Source organism: Hyperolius riggenbachi, chromosome 4 (genome assembly GCF_040937935.1).
Source record: "Hyperolius riggenbachi isolate aHypRig1 chromosome 4, aHypRig1.pri, whole genome shotgun sequence".
NCBI lineage: Eukaryota > Metazoa > Chordata > Amphibia > Anura > Hyperoliidae > Hyperolius > Hyperolius riggenbachi.
The window spans coordinates 419,495,115-419,511,807 of NC_090649.1; the positions used below are offsets into that span (position 1 = coordinate 419,495,115).

Below are 16,693 nucleotides of genomic sequence, written 5' to 3' on the forward strand. Positions count from 1 at the left end.
TTAGAGGTAGAGGTGCACATACATGGACTGATGCAATTAGAGAGGCTTAAGGTGCCCATAAGTTACTTGCTTTCACGCCGATACACAGCAGATTCGATCACTGTGATCGAAGCTGCTGTGAAATCGAATACGCAGACGTGGACTGATTGACCGATTTCCATCGATCTGGCCAGGAGGAAAATTTCGATTAATCACTGTGGGTCGGCAGCGCGGCGTTCGATTCGGCAACGATCTCAGCCGTTCCGCTGGCGTGAGTCTGTGCTGTCCCTTTCTCCAGCTGGCCTTCATCTTCACTTCATTTCCTGAACGGACCTGGGACTTGCGCCGGCGGAACAAGTAATGTATTGCTGCTGGCAGGGGGCAGAGAGGCAGGCGGCAGCTCCAAAGATTGTGAATCGATTTCATGCTGAAACCAATTCAAAGTTTGTGTGCTGTGTAAGGGCAGCCTTTAGATCCATCTCTGATCAGATTCAATCAGAGAGGGATCTATCTGTTGGTCGATCTGGTGGCAATCGACTCCATTCTTTAAGGAGGCAATTTACAGGGACACCTGGGATGCCCTTTTATGCTGTCACAGAACAGAAGCAGAAACAGCCCATATTTTAGGCAGGCCACCTGAAGAATCATCACAACTCTGGTCAGAAGTGGGAGAACATCACTGTAGCAGAACACAGCTTGCTGCCGATACAGTCTCCACAGCTGGTTAGACTTCCACTTTTTACTGAACAGGTTTTTGTGAATTCAAGTCATGTTTTTCTGTAAATTACCAATCTATAAATGCTTGTGTGAAAATCTTATTGAATTCGGGGGAAAAAAAGGTCTAAAATTGATGATGGATGATGATACCCTTAGTGGATTGAGGCCCAAATCTATATTGGCATATTCTGACCAAGATTTCCTTCAGATTTCTGACCAATTCATCCGCTTTATGCCGTCTTGAACAATTATATCTCTATGCATGGATACCGAAACGTTGTGATGAGTTTTGCCCGTTTCTTTAATATTTGGCTGTATTTTTGAAATGCATTTCATCATTTTTTTTTTCTTTCTTCCCCTTATCCCTTGCAGGAAGATATTAAGTCTTTAACCGCGCATATAGTAGACAATTTCTACAAGGATCTGGAGCCCATTGAATATGTTCAAACATTCAAGGGGCTGAAAACTAAGTATGAGCAAGAGAAAGATCGACAAAGTCAGAAACTGAACAGGTGAGTCTTGAGTATTACTAGCATTGCTGAGTTTATAGGCTGAAATGGAGATTTTACCTGGTCACCGAAGTAGGGCAGTATGACTTCCTGTGTGCCCAAGCTGGCATCCAATGTTACTCAGACCTTTCCAGGCCGTGGTGGTTTATTGCTAGGCAACCCTGGACTTGGCCAAAGGCAGACAGTGGGGCAGCTTTCTGATGACTCCCCCACCATTCCAGCATTTGTGCCCCTCTTGTGTCCCCTTTTACTATGGTGTTTCTGTCAGCATAGTGTTCCCTCGTCCCCCCACTCCATTCCTAGGCAGTACTCAATTCATTCTAGCACTCCTTTTATAATGCCCCATAATCCAAGCTACCCTCATTATAGTGCTCTCCATAGTACTCCTTTGATATTTCCCCATTAGTATACTCTGTGCTGTAGTACCTTATTGGTATTCTCTGTATAATATTGCACCCTCATTTTTTTTTTTTTTTAATAGTACATCCAACATTTTAGAGCTTCTGCTACTGCCCTCCGCACTATGAAGAGCTTCTGTTACTGTCATACTGAGCAAAGTGTCCACACAGCACTTTAACCTGAATACATAACCCAGTATAGATATCTAATGTCCCCCCCAATATAAGTAGCCAGATGTCGTCTGCCCCCCCCCCCCGCCAGTATAGGCCAGGTGTACCAAATACACCCCCCCCCCCCAAGTTTAGGTAGCCAGATGATTCTTCCCAGTATAGATGTCAAATGAACGCCTGGGAGGAAGATGGGATGCGTGCACCCTCAGGTGAATCCTGGAGATGAGCACGTCAAGTAGAGCGCAGGAGATTTGGGCGCAGTCGGCGCCACCATAGACCGTAATAGGAATTATGGCTGTAGCGGCACTCAGTGAGTAACTTTGGCCCGGTTAAAAGATAGAGGTGAAGTTAATTTTAAAACACTCTAATTTTGCAGCCAGTAATAGCTGGAAGCCGAATTACATCATTCCCCACCATCCACATGGACCTGGAGGGGGAATAGTAATTAACGCCGCTGCCAACTTGAGCAGGATAAGCCGTATATCGGCTGTATCCAGTGCTGAAGTCTCCCGGCGGCGTCTCTCTCGTACGCTCCTGGAGAGGTGAGATAACGGTATGTCACTACTTCTCACTGCGCACTCTGCATGCCCCAGTTTCTTCCACCACTACAACTTCGCCCCAGGCAGTGACCTGCCACTTAAAATGTCCCATTTTAAATAGCTGGGTCGACTGCCCATGTGCACACAGAAAGGGCTCCAAATTCTCCCTCTGCTGCATGTGCCATAGGTTCATCACCGCTGCACTATACAGTTGCTTTAAAGTGACTCTGTAACAAAAATTACGTTTTTTCTACCATCCTACAAGTTCCTAAACCTATTCTAATCTGTTCTGGCTCACTGCAGCTCTTTCTACTATAACCATCTCTGTAATAAATCAATGTATCTTTCCCCTGTCAGACTTGTCGGCCTGTGTCTGGAAGGCTGCCAAGTTCTTCAGTGTTGAACTGTTCCTCTATGCACACTCCAGTGTGTGTTTTATTTACATAAGCCAGCAGCTTCTCTGCTATCTTATCAGTGATAGAAGAGAGCTGGATAAAATTCCTCCTCTGGAGGCTGTGAAAGGAGCTGGTCTGTCACATACTGAGGAATTAACGACATAGGCAGAGCTGTCTGCAGGAAGCCTGTAATGTTCAGTGCATGAGAGAAGCTGGGGACAGAAGGTAAACACACACAAGTGATCTCTTGAGATTCAGAAGTAAGGCTGTATACAGCCTGCTTGTGTATGGATGTATTTTCTATGTGTGGACATACTGTACATCAACCTACTTCCTGTTTTGGTGGCCATTTTGTTTGTTTATAAACAAACTTTTTAAAACGGTTTTTGACTACTTTTTAATGCGGCGGGGAGCGGTGAAATTGTGACAGAGGATAATAGGAGATGTCCCCTAACACACTGGTATGTTTACTTTTGTGCGATTTTAACAATACAGATTCTCTTTAAGAATTATTAAAGTTCTTCACTCTGCAGCTTGTATTTATTAGACCACTGGATGGCAGCATCATCCTGATTTCAAGTACATGTGTTTCAAACAGGTGTTAGCAATTTAAAAATCCACGTTTAACCTGTGAAGTCTTGCTTTCCTCTCTCCTTTTGTAGTATAATAAAACTCTGCTGTGTGTTAAAGGACAACTGTAGCAAGAGGTATGTGGCGGCTGCCTTATTTATTTCCCTTTAACCACTTAATGACTGCCTAACGCCGATAGGTGTTGGCAGGTCGTTAGTGGTTTAGCATGGAAGGCCTTTCCATGCCAGTTCACGGAGGGTGTCTCCGTGATCAGTCTCCGAGCCACCGATCGCGGCTCGCAGGTTGAATGTAATCATGCGGGGAAGAAATCCCCGCTGTTTACATCATACGGCGCTGCTGCGCGGCAGCGCCGTAAAGGAGATTGGCGAACCCCGACCTCTGATTGGCCGGCGATTGCCACATTCTGATAGGCTGAAGCCTGTCAGGCGGCGCAAGACGAATTGCCGTCCTGCGCCGCCCAGGGGACGGGAGGGAGGGAAACAGAGAAAGGGCAGAAAACGCTGCGGAGGGGGCTTTGAGGAGCCCCCCCCCCCCCCCCCCCCGCAAATCACAGACAGCCGGCGGCGATCTGACACCAACCCTTCCCCCCACCCCCCAGCAGGAAATCCCCCTAGTGGGGGGAAAAAGGGGGGGGGGGGGAGTCTGATCGCCATGCTGCAAACCTGATCTGTGCTGTGGGCTGGAGAGCCCACAGCACAGATCAGGCAAAGAGAGCCTGGTCCTTAAGTGGTTAATGCCAGTTGCCTGTCGGCCCTGCAGATGTATTTGGCTGCAGTAGTGACTGATTAACACCAGAAACAAGCATGCACGATGTCAAAAACACCTGATCTGCTTATGCTTGTTCAGGGCCTATGATTAAAAGTATCAGAAGCAGAGGATCAGCAGGATGGCCAGGCAACTGGTATTTCTTAATAGGAAATAAAGATGGCAGCCTCCATATCCCTGTTAGGGATGGTCAGTAAGTTGCAAATCACTTCGAGTTGATGCAGGACTAAGCACATCTTGTATGCAGCTTGAAAATGGATCAATCGAATCTTACCACAGCAGGATTTGATTGGTCCATTTTCAAGTTGCATATATTTGAATACAAAATGTGCATAATGCTGCATCAACTCAAAATGATTTGCATCTCATTGAACATGTCTAATCCCTCACACTTCAGCTGTCCTTTAAAGAGGAGCTGTCAGCCATACTAGCTTAGAAAAAAAAAACACATATATTAGTCGATAAAGCGCTGCGGAATATGTTGGCGCTATATAAATAAAAAATAATAATAATAAATAATAATAAATACTTGCTCTACTTACATAACAAATATATTGTACTGTCCACATTTTTATTTCAGTGAGTTTTATATAGTAAGTAAAGAATTCAATTTCTATTTTGGAATCCCTGTGTCTGAAGCCAATCCTGATGTCATTTCCTCCCTTACTGTTTCCTCTCCTCTTTCTGATTTAGTATGCATTGCCCGTCCTCCTCCCAGTCTTCAGACACTCCCACACAGCTCTGCACTAAGAAGTGCATCATCACAAATCATTGTGTTACTTTGCAGGCCTAATTTATTTGTATGGATCGGATCTCAGCTGAGTCACTTTCTCAGCTTCTCAGCACAAGAAATAGTGGCCAATCCGAGAGGAAGATGTGTGTGGGGGAGGGTAAAATGGGAGTGAAAGAAACTTGAGCCAATCAGGCTGCATTAGTTATGTCTGAGGGGGGAAAGGGGAGGAAAGTAAAGAAGAAAAACAGCATGCACTGCAACTTTTTTTTTTTTTTTTTTTTGCAGCAGATACCAAATAAGAGCCAGGGTACCTGGTAAATATTCTATTGAGAAGAAAATTAAGAGTGATTTTTAACTTTTGACCATATAAAATAACAGTTACTCTTTAAGCAGAAAGCCTCTTAGAGCCCATTCACACTTGAGCGGGAATCGCATGATTCCCGCTCACGGCAAACCGCTAGCGGTTCTGCAAGAACCGCTACACAATGTAGCGAGTGGCAGTGTTCTCACTGCCGCGGTTGCGGTAAGCGATAACCGCAACCGCGCTGCATGCAGCGGTTTGCCGGCGACGAGCGTTCCACGATTTGCGATTGTGATTAGCGTGCATAGCATGCTAATCGCGATCGCTCCAAACCCGCCGCAGTGTCCAGTGATTTTTCCGCGCTGATCGCGGGAAAATCACTCCCGCAGAACGCCGGCGGTAATCGCCGGCGTTCTGCGGTTTTAAGTGTGAACGGGCCCTAAGTGAGACTATCTGCTGCTATTGTCAACTTCAGTCCGGCTAAGAAATGTTTATCTTTATGCTGTCATTTGAAAATACTTAGTTGTTTTATGCAAGTAATGTCTGTTAGATTTGAGGTTGTATCTTATTTAATAAGCCAGGTCAGAGATGACAACTTGACACCCTGAACTTATCACAGGCAATAGAAAAATACAAATCGCACACTGAATTTAAAGAAAATCTGCAACGAAAATAACGTCCCCTGGGGACGTTCTCACCTTGGGTGGGGGAAGCCTCCAGATCCTATTGACGCTTCCCCCATCCTCCTCTGTCCCACGGTGGCGGCGAAAATCCTCCCGGAGCGGCGGAGATGTAAATATTTACCTCCGTGGCTCCAGCGCAGGCGCAATATCCGCTCTTCCCATGGAGATAGGCGGAAATAACCGATCTTCATCGGGCCGCTCTACTGCGCAGGTTCAAGTCACCTGCGCAGTAGAGCAGAGCTGACGGCGATCAGCTATTTCCACCTATCTCCATCAGAAGAGCCTAAATACCGCCCCCACTGGAGCCTGGAAAGGTAAATATTGAACAGGCTGTCTGATTTGTCACGCCGGCTTTGAAGGGCTGTAGCGAGACACCCGTGGGACAGAAGACGACAGGGTAGGCCTTATTAGGATCCGGGGGCTTCCCCCTCCCGATGTGAGTGCCCCCCTCCCCGGGGACGGTTTTCTCGTTACATTGTTTCTTTAAAGGAAACCAGAGATAATAAATACGTTTTATACATTCCTGGGGCTTCCTCCAGCCCCATGCGCACGGATCGCTCCCACGCCGCTGTCATCAGCCTTCTGTATCACCAGTACTGGGTCCCGTAACTTCAGCCAGTCGCGGCCGGTCTGTGCAAGAGAAGTGCGACCCCCTACGTATCTCTCTATTCCCTCCAGATTACTGGCGCCCCCTTCCTTCACTCCTTTGTTTTTCTGCTTCCACCCACCTCCTTCCGTCCGCCCAGAAATTACCGTTGCAGGGAGCTTGGTTATGTTGAATGCATTTTGCTGTTAACCAAAAGAATATTCACTTTCTCAATTCTCTTCCTTCAGTGTCCCGTCTATATTGCGCAGTAACAGATTTCGCAGAGATGCCAGAGCTCTGGATGAAGATGAAGAGTTATGGTTTAATGAAGATGAGGATGAAGAAGGTGAAGCCGTTGTGCCGCCTGTTGAAAAGTCTAAAACGGAGGACGATTTTCCAGACAGTTATGAAAAATTTATGGAAACGAAAAAAGGTATTTTATTGTGAAAGGGCTGTACTGCACCTCTGCCATGTTTGTTCTGAATACTTATGTGCATGGTGAACATCTAGAGTGTACAGCTGTCCCACAGTGTTATTGTGCTGGACCAGTAACAACCCATTTATGTTCAGGGGGTTCTCCAATCACCGTAGGAGTCAGGCTGCTCAGCAGATGGCAACATGTGATTTGTTGCTAGGCTGTCATCTGATTGTGAAATGTTAGTGTGAGTACAGAATAGTTCCTCTACCTTAGCTGTGACAGTCAGTATCTAAGGGACCATTGACAGCAGGGCAAGGGAGCACCCCCCCCATATTGTATTTATCAAGAATCAACTAAAGATATGTTGCAATGTACCCCCTTTTCAATAGTGCTTAGGACTTTCAGCAGATGTGGTCATGCTAGTGTGGTTCAATAGGCTGAGTGTAATCATAGCTTTAATATGAGGGAGATCTATTCGCGGATCTCTTAAAGGTGCCCATGAAAGGGACCCTGAGCAGTAGATAGAATAAGAAAAATTCACTTTAGGCCGCTAGGTCCCCCGGTGTCCTCCTGGCTCTTTTCTGTGTCCTGGCGGCTCCCGTTATGTCGGGCCGGCTCTTCCTGGATCTTGACGCATGGTGTCATCACGCTGGCTGCTACGCGTCATCACGACTGTCACGCCGGCCGCTGTGATGGCGCATAGTGGCCGGAGTGATGACACCATGTGTCAATAACTAGGAAGAGCCGGCCCGACACCTGGCCCGGGTGTTGCCGGTAATGGGAGCTGCCGGAGGGACACGGAAAAGAGCCAGGAGGACGCTGGGGGACCTCTCCGCCTACGGTGGTCTGGAGGAAGCCCCAGGTAAGTGAATTTTTTTATTCTATCTACTGCTCAGGGTCCCTTTAAAGAACAAGCGACACCCATGCTAACCTAGAAATAAAAAACACATAAGTAGATAAATACTACTTCTACTTACATAACATGTATTGTGTTAACCAGGTACTGATTCTTGTGAATGTTATAAAGGAAAAGCAGAAAATCCTATTCTAGGCAGTGACCATCTTGCCAAGCTAATGCTGACATCATATCCTCCCTAACTCTTGTCCCCCCCCCCCCCCACTTCTCTTGCTCATTGGCTATCATTCATAAAGCGTTCCCGCATGCGGAAATGCTAAAAACAGCCGACTTTACCGACCACCAAGCAAAATGTGTATTCATAAAGGCTGTTTCCGCATGCAAAGCGGACTTTCCCGAGCAGAGCGATAAATTACCGCATTATGCGGTGATTCCATGCGGAAATGTAACAAAATGTAAATTCATAAAAACTAACGCAGGCGGTATGTGGACGGGGATTACCGCTCCCCTGGATGTAGCGATAGGCATGCGGAGTATATGTAAGTGAATGGGACAGACCTCCCAAGCAGCAGCAGAGAGAACACCGCATGGAGGGACTCGGCCAGCTTCTCCTGTTTCTGCATGCCTACCGCCAGCCTAGAGCGGGATATCTCCGCACTCCTATCGCAACAGGCACCATTTTTATGAATGACCACCCAGAAGGCTGAAATACCGACCGCGGTGTTTCCCCGCACGGATTTCATTTACCGACAGCACTTCTATGAATGATAGCCATTGTGTATTCATTAGCTGCCCTCCTCCCAGAGTCTTCAGACACTCCCACTGAGGTGTATACTAGGAACTACACACTGTCTTATCCTCCAATCGCTGAGTCACCTCAGCCTTGCTTGTAAACACAAGTGAGCAGAGGTGTTTCAGATAAGAAAGCTAGGCAGGGAAATACATGGAAGAGTAGGAATATATTGTAGATAAAAAGAACTTTTTCAAAATTTGCCTCAGGCAGCAAAAAGTCTAGGGCCGGCCCTGCAAACAAACACATATATAAGTAGATAAATACTTGTTTTACTTCCATAATACCATGTATTTTTCTGTACACATTTTGATTTTAGTGAATTTTATATGATTAATAAAGAGAACTGTTCCAGGCATTTTCCATCTATACTGCCTCTGAGTAAAGCCAATCCTGATGTAATTTCTGCCCATTTTAACTGTGATATTTGGTAGAATAGAGTTTTAGGGTTGAGGCCCATATCTTGTTTGTTCTTTTAGTCACAAACTGAATCAAAAGCAATTACATTTTTGCATTTTCTGTACCAAAATAAAACATGTAAAATGAAAACAAAGTAACAGAATATAAAAGAAAAAAACATATTGTTACTTTAGGTAACGTTTTTTTTACGTATGTACAGGTATGCCATGAGGGCATATTACTATTATTTTTCCAAATCAGGTCTTGCAATTATCAAGTGTACAATGATAAAGCAAAAAAACTGAAAAAAGACACCAAATACAATATTGTCGCCCTACATTGTACTAGGAACATAATCTAAATGCAGTAATAACCAGGATGGTTTTGTGATATAAATGGAGAAATTGAGGTGGTTTGGTTTTTTTTTGCTATTATCTTATTTTCCTTGTAAAATATATAGAAAATAAGGTAATTAAGCAAAATTACACACTAAAAGCCTAATTTGTCCTGAAAAAAAACAATATATAGATCATTTGGGTGTAATAGTTATTGACGAATGAATTGGGAGTAGCACTGATATGTGAAAATTGCTCTTCTGAAGTGGTTAACCACTTAAGGACCTCTGTGTTAAACCCCTTAGTGACCAGGCCTTTTTTCACAAATTGGGCCACTACAGCTTTAAGGCCTCGCTGCAGAGCCGCACATGTCGGCAAACAAGTGATTTCTCTCCAACCACAAACACCCCCTTCACCAACAGAGAGCTTTGTTGGTCGGGAGTGGGGGGAGTCTGATCGCTCCCCCAATGTTTGTTTATTTATTACATACATATTAATGCATTTACCTATTTCTTTAACAATGTTCCCTCCCTCCCCCAGTCAGCCTATCACAGCGATCAGCTGTGATAGGCTGTGGATCGCTCCTGTGTCCTCCAGGGGGACTGTAGTGTCACACGGCTTTCCCCAGTACAGCGCTGCCTTAAAGGGAAGGTTCAAGCAAAAAAAAAAAATGAGTTTTACTTACCTGGGGCTTCTACCAGCCCCATGTAGCCATCCTGTGCCCTTGTAGTCACTCACTGCTGCTCCAGTCCCCCGCTGGCAGCTTTCTGACCTCGGAGGTCAGGGCCACATTGCATACATTTTTACGCATTCCAGCTAGTGCAGGAACAAAAATTTACGCGTTGCACCACTAACGCGTAAAAATGTATGCGTTAATGTTCCTGCACGAGCGGGAATGTGTAAAAATGTACGCAATTCGGCCCTGACCTCCGAGGTCAGAAAGCTCCCAGCGGGGGGACTGGAGCAGCAGTGAGTGACTACGAGGGCACAGGATGGCTGCATGGGGCTGGTAGAAGCCCCAGGTAAGTGAAACTCATTTTTTTTTTTTTGCTTGGACCTTCCCTTTAAGCCCCATCTACACGATACGATTGTGCGATTCGATTACGTTTCTATTTACGATCCGATTAAATCCGACATGTCCAATCAGGATTCGATTCAATTCGATTTGCCATTGCAAAACAGTGGCAAATCAAATTGAATTGAATCCTGATCAGCTTTAGATCGCAGCGCTGTACAGTCTTATTAGAAGGCTAACAGTTTCCCAGCTGGGAGACTGAAGGCAGGGTGGAGCTCCGTCATCAGAGCAGAGATGCGCATGCTCTCCTGCAAAGCCCATTTCCCAGCCGTTCACGCAAATTGGAGTGGTCCTGGGGCTGCAGCACTGCTCACGCCAATCGTCGTGGACCAGTCAGCAAGAGGTTAAAATACACAAACAGATTTCAGATGCCAGAATCAACACAAGATGAGGCGTATCCTGTAGTGTACACAGAGGTGGTGCTGGTAACAAGTGGGAGAGGCTATCTCATTACAAGCCCTGCCTCTTAGAGCACCATTTGTTAATTTGATGTCGACAGAAGGGAGTGCTTGGTAGACACAATCTTTCATAATGTAGTCCATACTAAATAAATTGTGTGACTGATTTTGTTGAACCAAAATCCCAGTTATTAAGTAGTGTTCGGAAAACTGCTATGTGGGAGTGTACTTTCCTTTCTCCCCATCCCAACTGATTGCTGTTTTTTCTGTTTTGTTTTTTAAAGCTCAAAGAACACAGCAGATGAAAGAAAAATGTTGTTTAGATGATACATAACACTCAGTGGTAAAACTAGCAGCGCATCCCCTCTGACTTGATATTTTGGAAAGGAGCAAAGGCAGAAATCCTATTTCTATAAGCAGAAATACTTTAAATGGAGAATTTAAAAGACCCTGCCAGATTTCAAGTTTTATGGCTTTTCACACGATCTGCTGTTTGGCTTGGCTAATGGATTTCATTTCTTTTTAGCTAAGGAGAGCGAAGACAAGGAAAATCTTTTAAAAAGGACTTCAGTGGGAGGTTTCAAGTTCACTTTTTCTCACTCGGCCAGTTCAGCAAATGGAGCTAACACCGCAAACAGCAAATCGGTGGCGGCACAGACACCAGCAGCGGGTTCTAATGGTTCATCTTCCAAAACCTTAAGCTTAGCTAGCACCGTAGCATCTACCAAGGTAAGCCTTCAGCACTGTCGGAACAACACACCTGCACAGAGGATGCTGGAGGGCACAGGTCTCCTTTGTTTTATAGGGCCTGAATAAGCAGAGTACCTGGTGATCAGGGTGTCCAATGGGATGCCTGCCTCCACAGCCAGAAAGCATTAGGAGATACCCCTCAGAACTCCAAATTTTAACCAACTAGGAACATTCTATAAGTCTAACTAAAGCAAATGACCAGTTTTTGGGCCAATTTTACAGTTATCCAGAATAGAGAAATCATTGTTAATTATTACATTCTTTGTAGAATGCAGTAAATTATTTAGGATACCCACTTTGGCTAATTTTCCTGGTTTTAGCTTCAGAAACACTTCCTGTATGTACCCCTGCCCTATCAGTGATGCCTAGGCTGTTAAGCTATGAGGAATTCTCCTTCCAGAGTATTCTGGGAGACCAGACATATTTTTTCACTAGCTTCGGAATTCTCAGATACAAACATTCCGCAGAGCTGCCCTTGACAAGAATAAAGTTGTTGCCACCTGTGATAAATTAAAAAATATAAACCAGGGAGAGGAAAGATTTTACAAGGGTGGCTGGATGGTGTAACAGTGGCTCAATGGTGTAACAGTGGCTGGATGGTGTAACAGTGGCTGGATGGTGTAATGGTTAAGGGCTCTGGAGACCAGGGTTCGAATCTCGGCTCTGCCTGTTCAGTAAGCCAGCACCTATTCAGTAGGAGACCTTAGGCAAGTTTCCCTAACACTGTTACAGCCTATAGAGCGCGCCCTAGTGGCTGCAGCTCTGGCGCTTTAAGTCCGCCAGGAGAAAAGCGCAATATAAATGTTATGTCTTGTCAAATACGGACTTATTTATAAAAGAATATTGTATAAATGCAATTTTATTAATTACGGTTTTTCATTAGTTACATAGTTATTTGCGTTGAAAAAAAAGACAGTCCATCGAGTTCAACCAGTTCCGCTTTAAATTTTTATCCTTGCAACTTCCTACTATATAAAGGGATAAACCTTGTGCTAAATGTGCTTAAAATACAGTAGCACACTTCAAAATGCATATTTTATTCTAGGCTTGCAACAGGATTACAACATCGGTAGGGTTTTGTTGACTTTCTTAAAATGCTTTCACACATCTTGGTTGGCCAATTTTACCACCGAGCCAACAGATTTTAAATACATTGAGCAGACTGTGTAGGTAAGCTCTCATATTAAATGGAAGTACCGTAGTTTTTGGACTATAAGACCATAAGGGAGGGAGTGCTGGGGGGTCGTGCTGCAAATGTCTTTCCCTCCCTGTTTGATCTGATGCAGCCCCGTCTCCGTGCTGCACACAGTCCTCCTACTACATCCTCCACACTACAGTCCTGTATCCCCGCCGGACTCCGTATGGTGGCCTGTAATCAAATAAGGCAAAGAGTGGTGTGCGCTCTGCACATAATTGTAGTGTGGGGGAAGTAGTAGGAGGATGCCTGTGTACAGCTCAAATGCACATGAGATCGGAGGAGAGATGAGGTATTTACAGCACAATCCCGGCATTGCATCGGGTCAGAGGAGGAGAAGCATTTGCAGCACAATGCCCGGCATATAGAAACTGCTTCAGCACTCGCAGCCTCAGTCTGTGGCTGCAGACACATTAGGAGCGTTCAGCTGGATATGTAAGCTTCAGCTGCGCTTACTGCAACGTTGTGTGGCTGTACATTCACACTATAAGACGCGCTGACTTTTCCCCACCGCTTTTTGGAGTCTAATAGTCCAAATAAAAATATGGTAGTAATATAGGCCTATAAAACAAGGTTGCATGTGTGTATGCACCTTAAAAGGACCTGACCTAAGAGATCTATGGAAGCTGTCTTATTTTTTTCTTTTAAAGGAATACTGAGCAGGTTATAAAATCACAGATCTGCTCAGTGGATCGTAAAAGGGAAAGAGGCGCCCTGATGTAATAAAAGCATCTAAAATCAGCTTAAAATCGAAAAGTGATATGAGGTAGCTTACCTCAATGACGAAACCTCTGTAGTTAATACAAGGGATTTTTATTAGCACAGGCAACGCGTTTCGCGGGTCTCAGCCCGCTTCATCAGGCCAGTAAAAGTGCCAAATAGAAAAGATCATCTAGCATAGGGAGCCTCTCTTTTCTATTTGGCACTTTTACTGGCCTGATGAAGCGGGCTGAGACCCGCGAAACGCGTTGCCTGTGCTAATAAAAATCCCTTGTATTAACTACAGAGGTTTCGTCATTGAGGTAAGCTACCTCATATCACTTTTCGATTTTAAGCTGATTTTAGATGCTTTTATTACATCAGGGCGCCTCTTTCCCTTTTACGTGCTAAGTATACCCCCGAACACATCCTGTCCGAGGGGAGGTGGCAGACCACCAGTGGAGTCCCCACAGTGGACTCTGTCCCCTTTTTTCCACTAAGAGAGCGACCATCCTTTCGGTTCTGGCTAGGACCACCCCGAGTGGAGTCGGGTTTATTGTCTCCACCTGCTTCCTGTGGTTGGTTGCCCCAAGCAACCTCCCTTTGTGAGTAGTGCTTTTAATTTATTTTCTTTTATTGTGGTCATTGACATATTGCACTACTGGGCTCCCGTTTTTTGTCTCCTGTGACTTTTTCTACAGGGTGTTCATCCACCCCTACTACAATTGCTCAGTGGATCGTTCAGTAACAGCCTTATCAGTCTGCAGACAGACTGTACACACGCACTACTGTCGACAGAACGTCGTCCAGCGGGAGGGTCTGACGGACCCGTCGTTCATTACAGTAGTGCGTGTGTACGCACCTTAAAGGGAACCTAAACTGTGAAGGATATGGATTTTTCCTTTTTAAAAGACCAATTGCACGACTCTCCTGCTGATCCTGTGTGTCTAATACTTTTAGCCACAGCCCCTGAACAAGCATGCAGATCAAGTGCTCTGACTGAAGTCAGACTGGATTAGCTGCATGCTTGTTTCAGGTGTGTGATTCAGCCACAGGGATCAGCAGGATGCTGGGCAACTGGTATTGTTTAAACTGAAACATCCATATCCCTCTGTTTAGGTTCCCTTTAAGCGGACAGCACTTCTGTGCAGTCCATGATAATCCCATGCAGGCGGATGCATTCCCCCATATAGCCTATGGGGGTAACGCATCTGCCGTGGGCTGCAGCCAGACCATCAGAGCGGACATTACAGTGTCTGCTCCAGGGCTGTGGAGTTGGTGGAGTCATAAACTAAGGAGTTGGAGTATTTTTGTACCGACTCCATAGCCCTGGTCTGCTCCTGCTGGTCCGACACAAGTGGAAACTGAGCCCAAGTGCATCATTGGATATATGTAGTAGAGCAGCTTTTTGCGCTTTCTATAAGGTATATTCTTTGAGAAATTGCTTTGCATCTGAAATGAGGCAGAGTGCAGTCTTACAATTGGGTAGAATTCAGATAACTGTTTTCATGAATTACGCTCAATCTCTCTCTTTAGCAGGGAAGTCTGATCGGTTTGGTGGATTATCCCGATGATGAAGATGAGGAGGAGGAAGAAGACGCGTCCCCAAGAAAGAGACCTCGGCTTGGATCTTAAACTGACACTCACTAAGATTAGTTGTGGTTTGAGGAAGCAACTGATGTCCGAGCTTTTAGTGTTGGGTCAGGACGATTTCCCTTGAACAATATGGAAGCAGCCAAACTCCGCTCGAAGGGTGTCTATGCCAAGCTTTCCTGGGAGCCCTTCCAGTGAATCCTTGCAGGGTCAAAGGGGTTAAACGAATGGGTAGCTATGACAACCGAGACGGACCGCCTCCGCGCGTCTTGTGTTTGGGATGGGGAAGGAATGGTTCACTTAGGACATACATTAATTCTCGCAGGGTTACCCCAAAAAGTGTATGTCACCTAGATTAAATAAATGCGGAAAGCTTTCAGTTGCATACTGGTAATCTTAGTTTTCTCAATGGTGCTGGCCATAGCGTTTTATCAATTGCCTATTTTATACATTAAAAATAAAAACCACAAAAAAATGAAAATAATGAATTGAAGGGAATGAAATCTGTCACAATGGAAGTATAACCTCGGGACCATTCTTTGTAAATTCAGCGCCCATCAGGAGCGGTGGGGGATGGGAGGGGGGACGACACATTGTAGTGCATGTCAAGTTTTACAGAGAACGAAAAACAAAACAAAAAATCTTTTCAGTGTGTATTTTATTAAACCTCTGAAGTCAGAATGGACAGATCTAACAAGTAGCCCGTCCTGCATAACTGCACTTCCACAGATACTGACGCCAAGGATCAGTAGCTTCCGAAATTAGCAAGGAAACTGCCCGTTTGGCCTCTTTACCAGTGCCTCGATCTCTCGCAGTGTTACATTTTTACGTTTCTTCACATGAACAGTGCGTGTTTTGTTTCATTTCTCCGGTTTCTTTGGTTCAATAACGCCATAGCTGTCCTTTGTCTGCACAAAAAAAAGCAAAATCCACTATGGCTATGAAAGCAAACAACTATACCAAAGGGTTAACGCCACAAGCAATGGCAACATCGGCCGTTTTGTTCCGTAACACTGAGGATAACTGATATATGCAGCCTATGGTACCTTCAGTTAAGGGCGTAAACGACACAGCTGCTTTTAAATCCAATCATTTTCTAATCTAGGAATTCACAGCCCATGCCACATTCCATGGATGTCAATAAATTCCAGTGGATACAGTGTCTGTAGCTGAGGAGCACTGTTGAGAGCAGAACCTGAACTGTAAATATTTTAATACTCACCCGTATATGATCTGGGATCATGCTGAAGATCATCTTCTCTTTCTTCCACCCCATGAATTTCCTGCTAGTCACCGCCCAGCCATAGGCCGACAATTCTCCACGAACGCACCACCCATCCGTTTCTCCTGGACACAGTTGGGGCAGTTTCCCAGTTTTGGAGATTTTGTAGTTTTAATTATAATTTTAGCTATTGTTTGGAAAGATGGGCTGTCTGTGTAGATATGAAGTATAGTTCTTTTTCCATAAGAAGACAGAAGTTTATTTTGTATTAAATACCACTGTACTTGTTTTACACCATTTGTATACATGTGGTGATATTAATGCTGAACTGTAAAATTCAGGAATTAAAATGTGACCCTGTAATTCCATAAAGGATTTTGTGTGTTTTTTTTTGTGCTCAGATCTGATTTTAGGCCTTATATTAATTTAAAAACGAGGCCTAAAAAAACATTTTGGAATATGAATAAAGAGAATTGATGGGACAGCTGCGCCTGATGTGAAGCACACAATTTCTGTATACATGGCCTGACCTTCGACAAACTCCTACCATTAACTCCATTACTATATCCATGCGCAGTGATCTAATATTATGTGGT

The 16,693-nt window shown here is 44.8% G+C and overlaps 1 protein-coding gene across 2 annotated transcripts in view; it reads left to right on the forward strand.

Annotated features, from left to right (window-relative positions):
* The window catches only part of PPP4R3B (protein phosphatase 4 regulatory subunit 3B), an 80,033-nt gene extending 63,564 nt beyond the window's left edge, over positions 1-16,469 (forward strand). For both annotated transcript variants that reach the window (XM_068232426.1, XM_068232427.1), the window contains exons 13-16: positions 1,069-1,208; positions 6,616-6,800; positions 11,165-11,367; positions 14,819-16,469. In XM_068232426.1, coding sequence (XP_068088527.1) covers positions 1,069-1,208; positions 6,616-6,800; positions 11,165-11,367; positions 14,819-14,917 — 627 coding nt within the window. In that variant the 3' untranslated portion in view covers positions 14,918-16,469. The remainder of the gene's footprint in view (positions 1-1,068; positions 1,209-6,615; positions 6,801-11,164; positions 11,368-14,818) is intronic.
* The last annotated feature ends 224 nt before the right edge of the window (positions 16,470-16,693 follow it).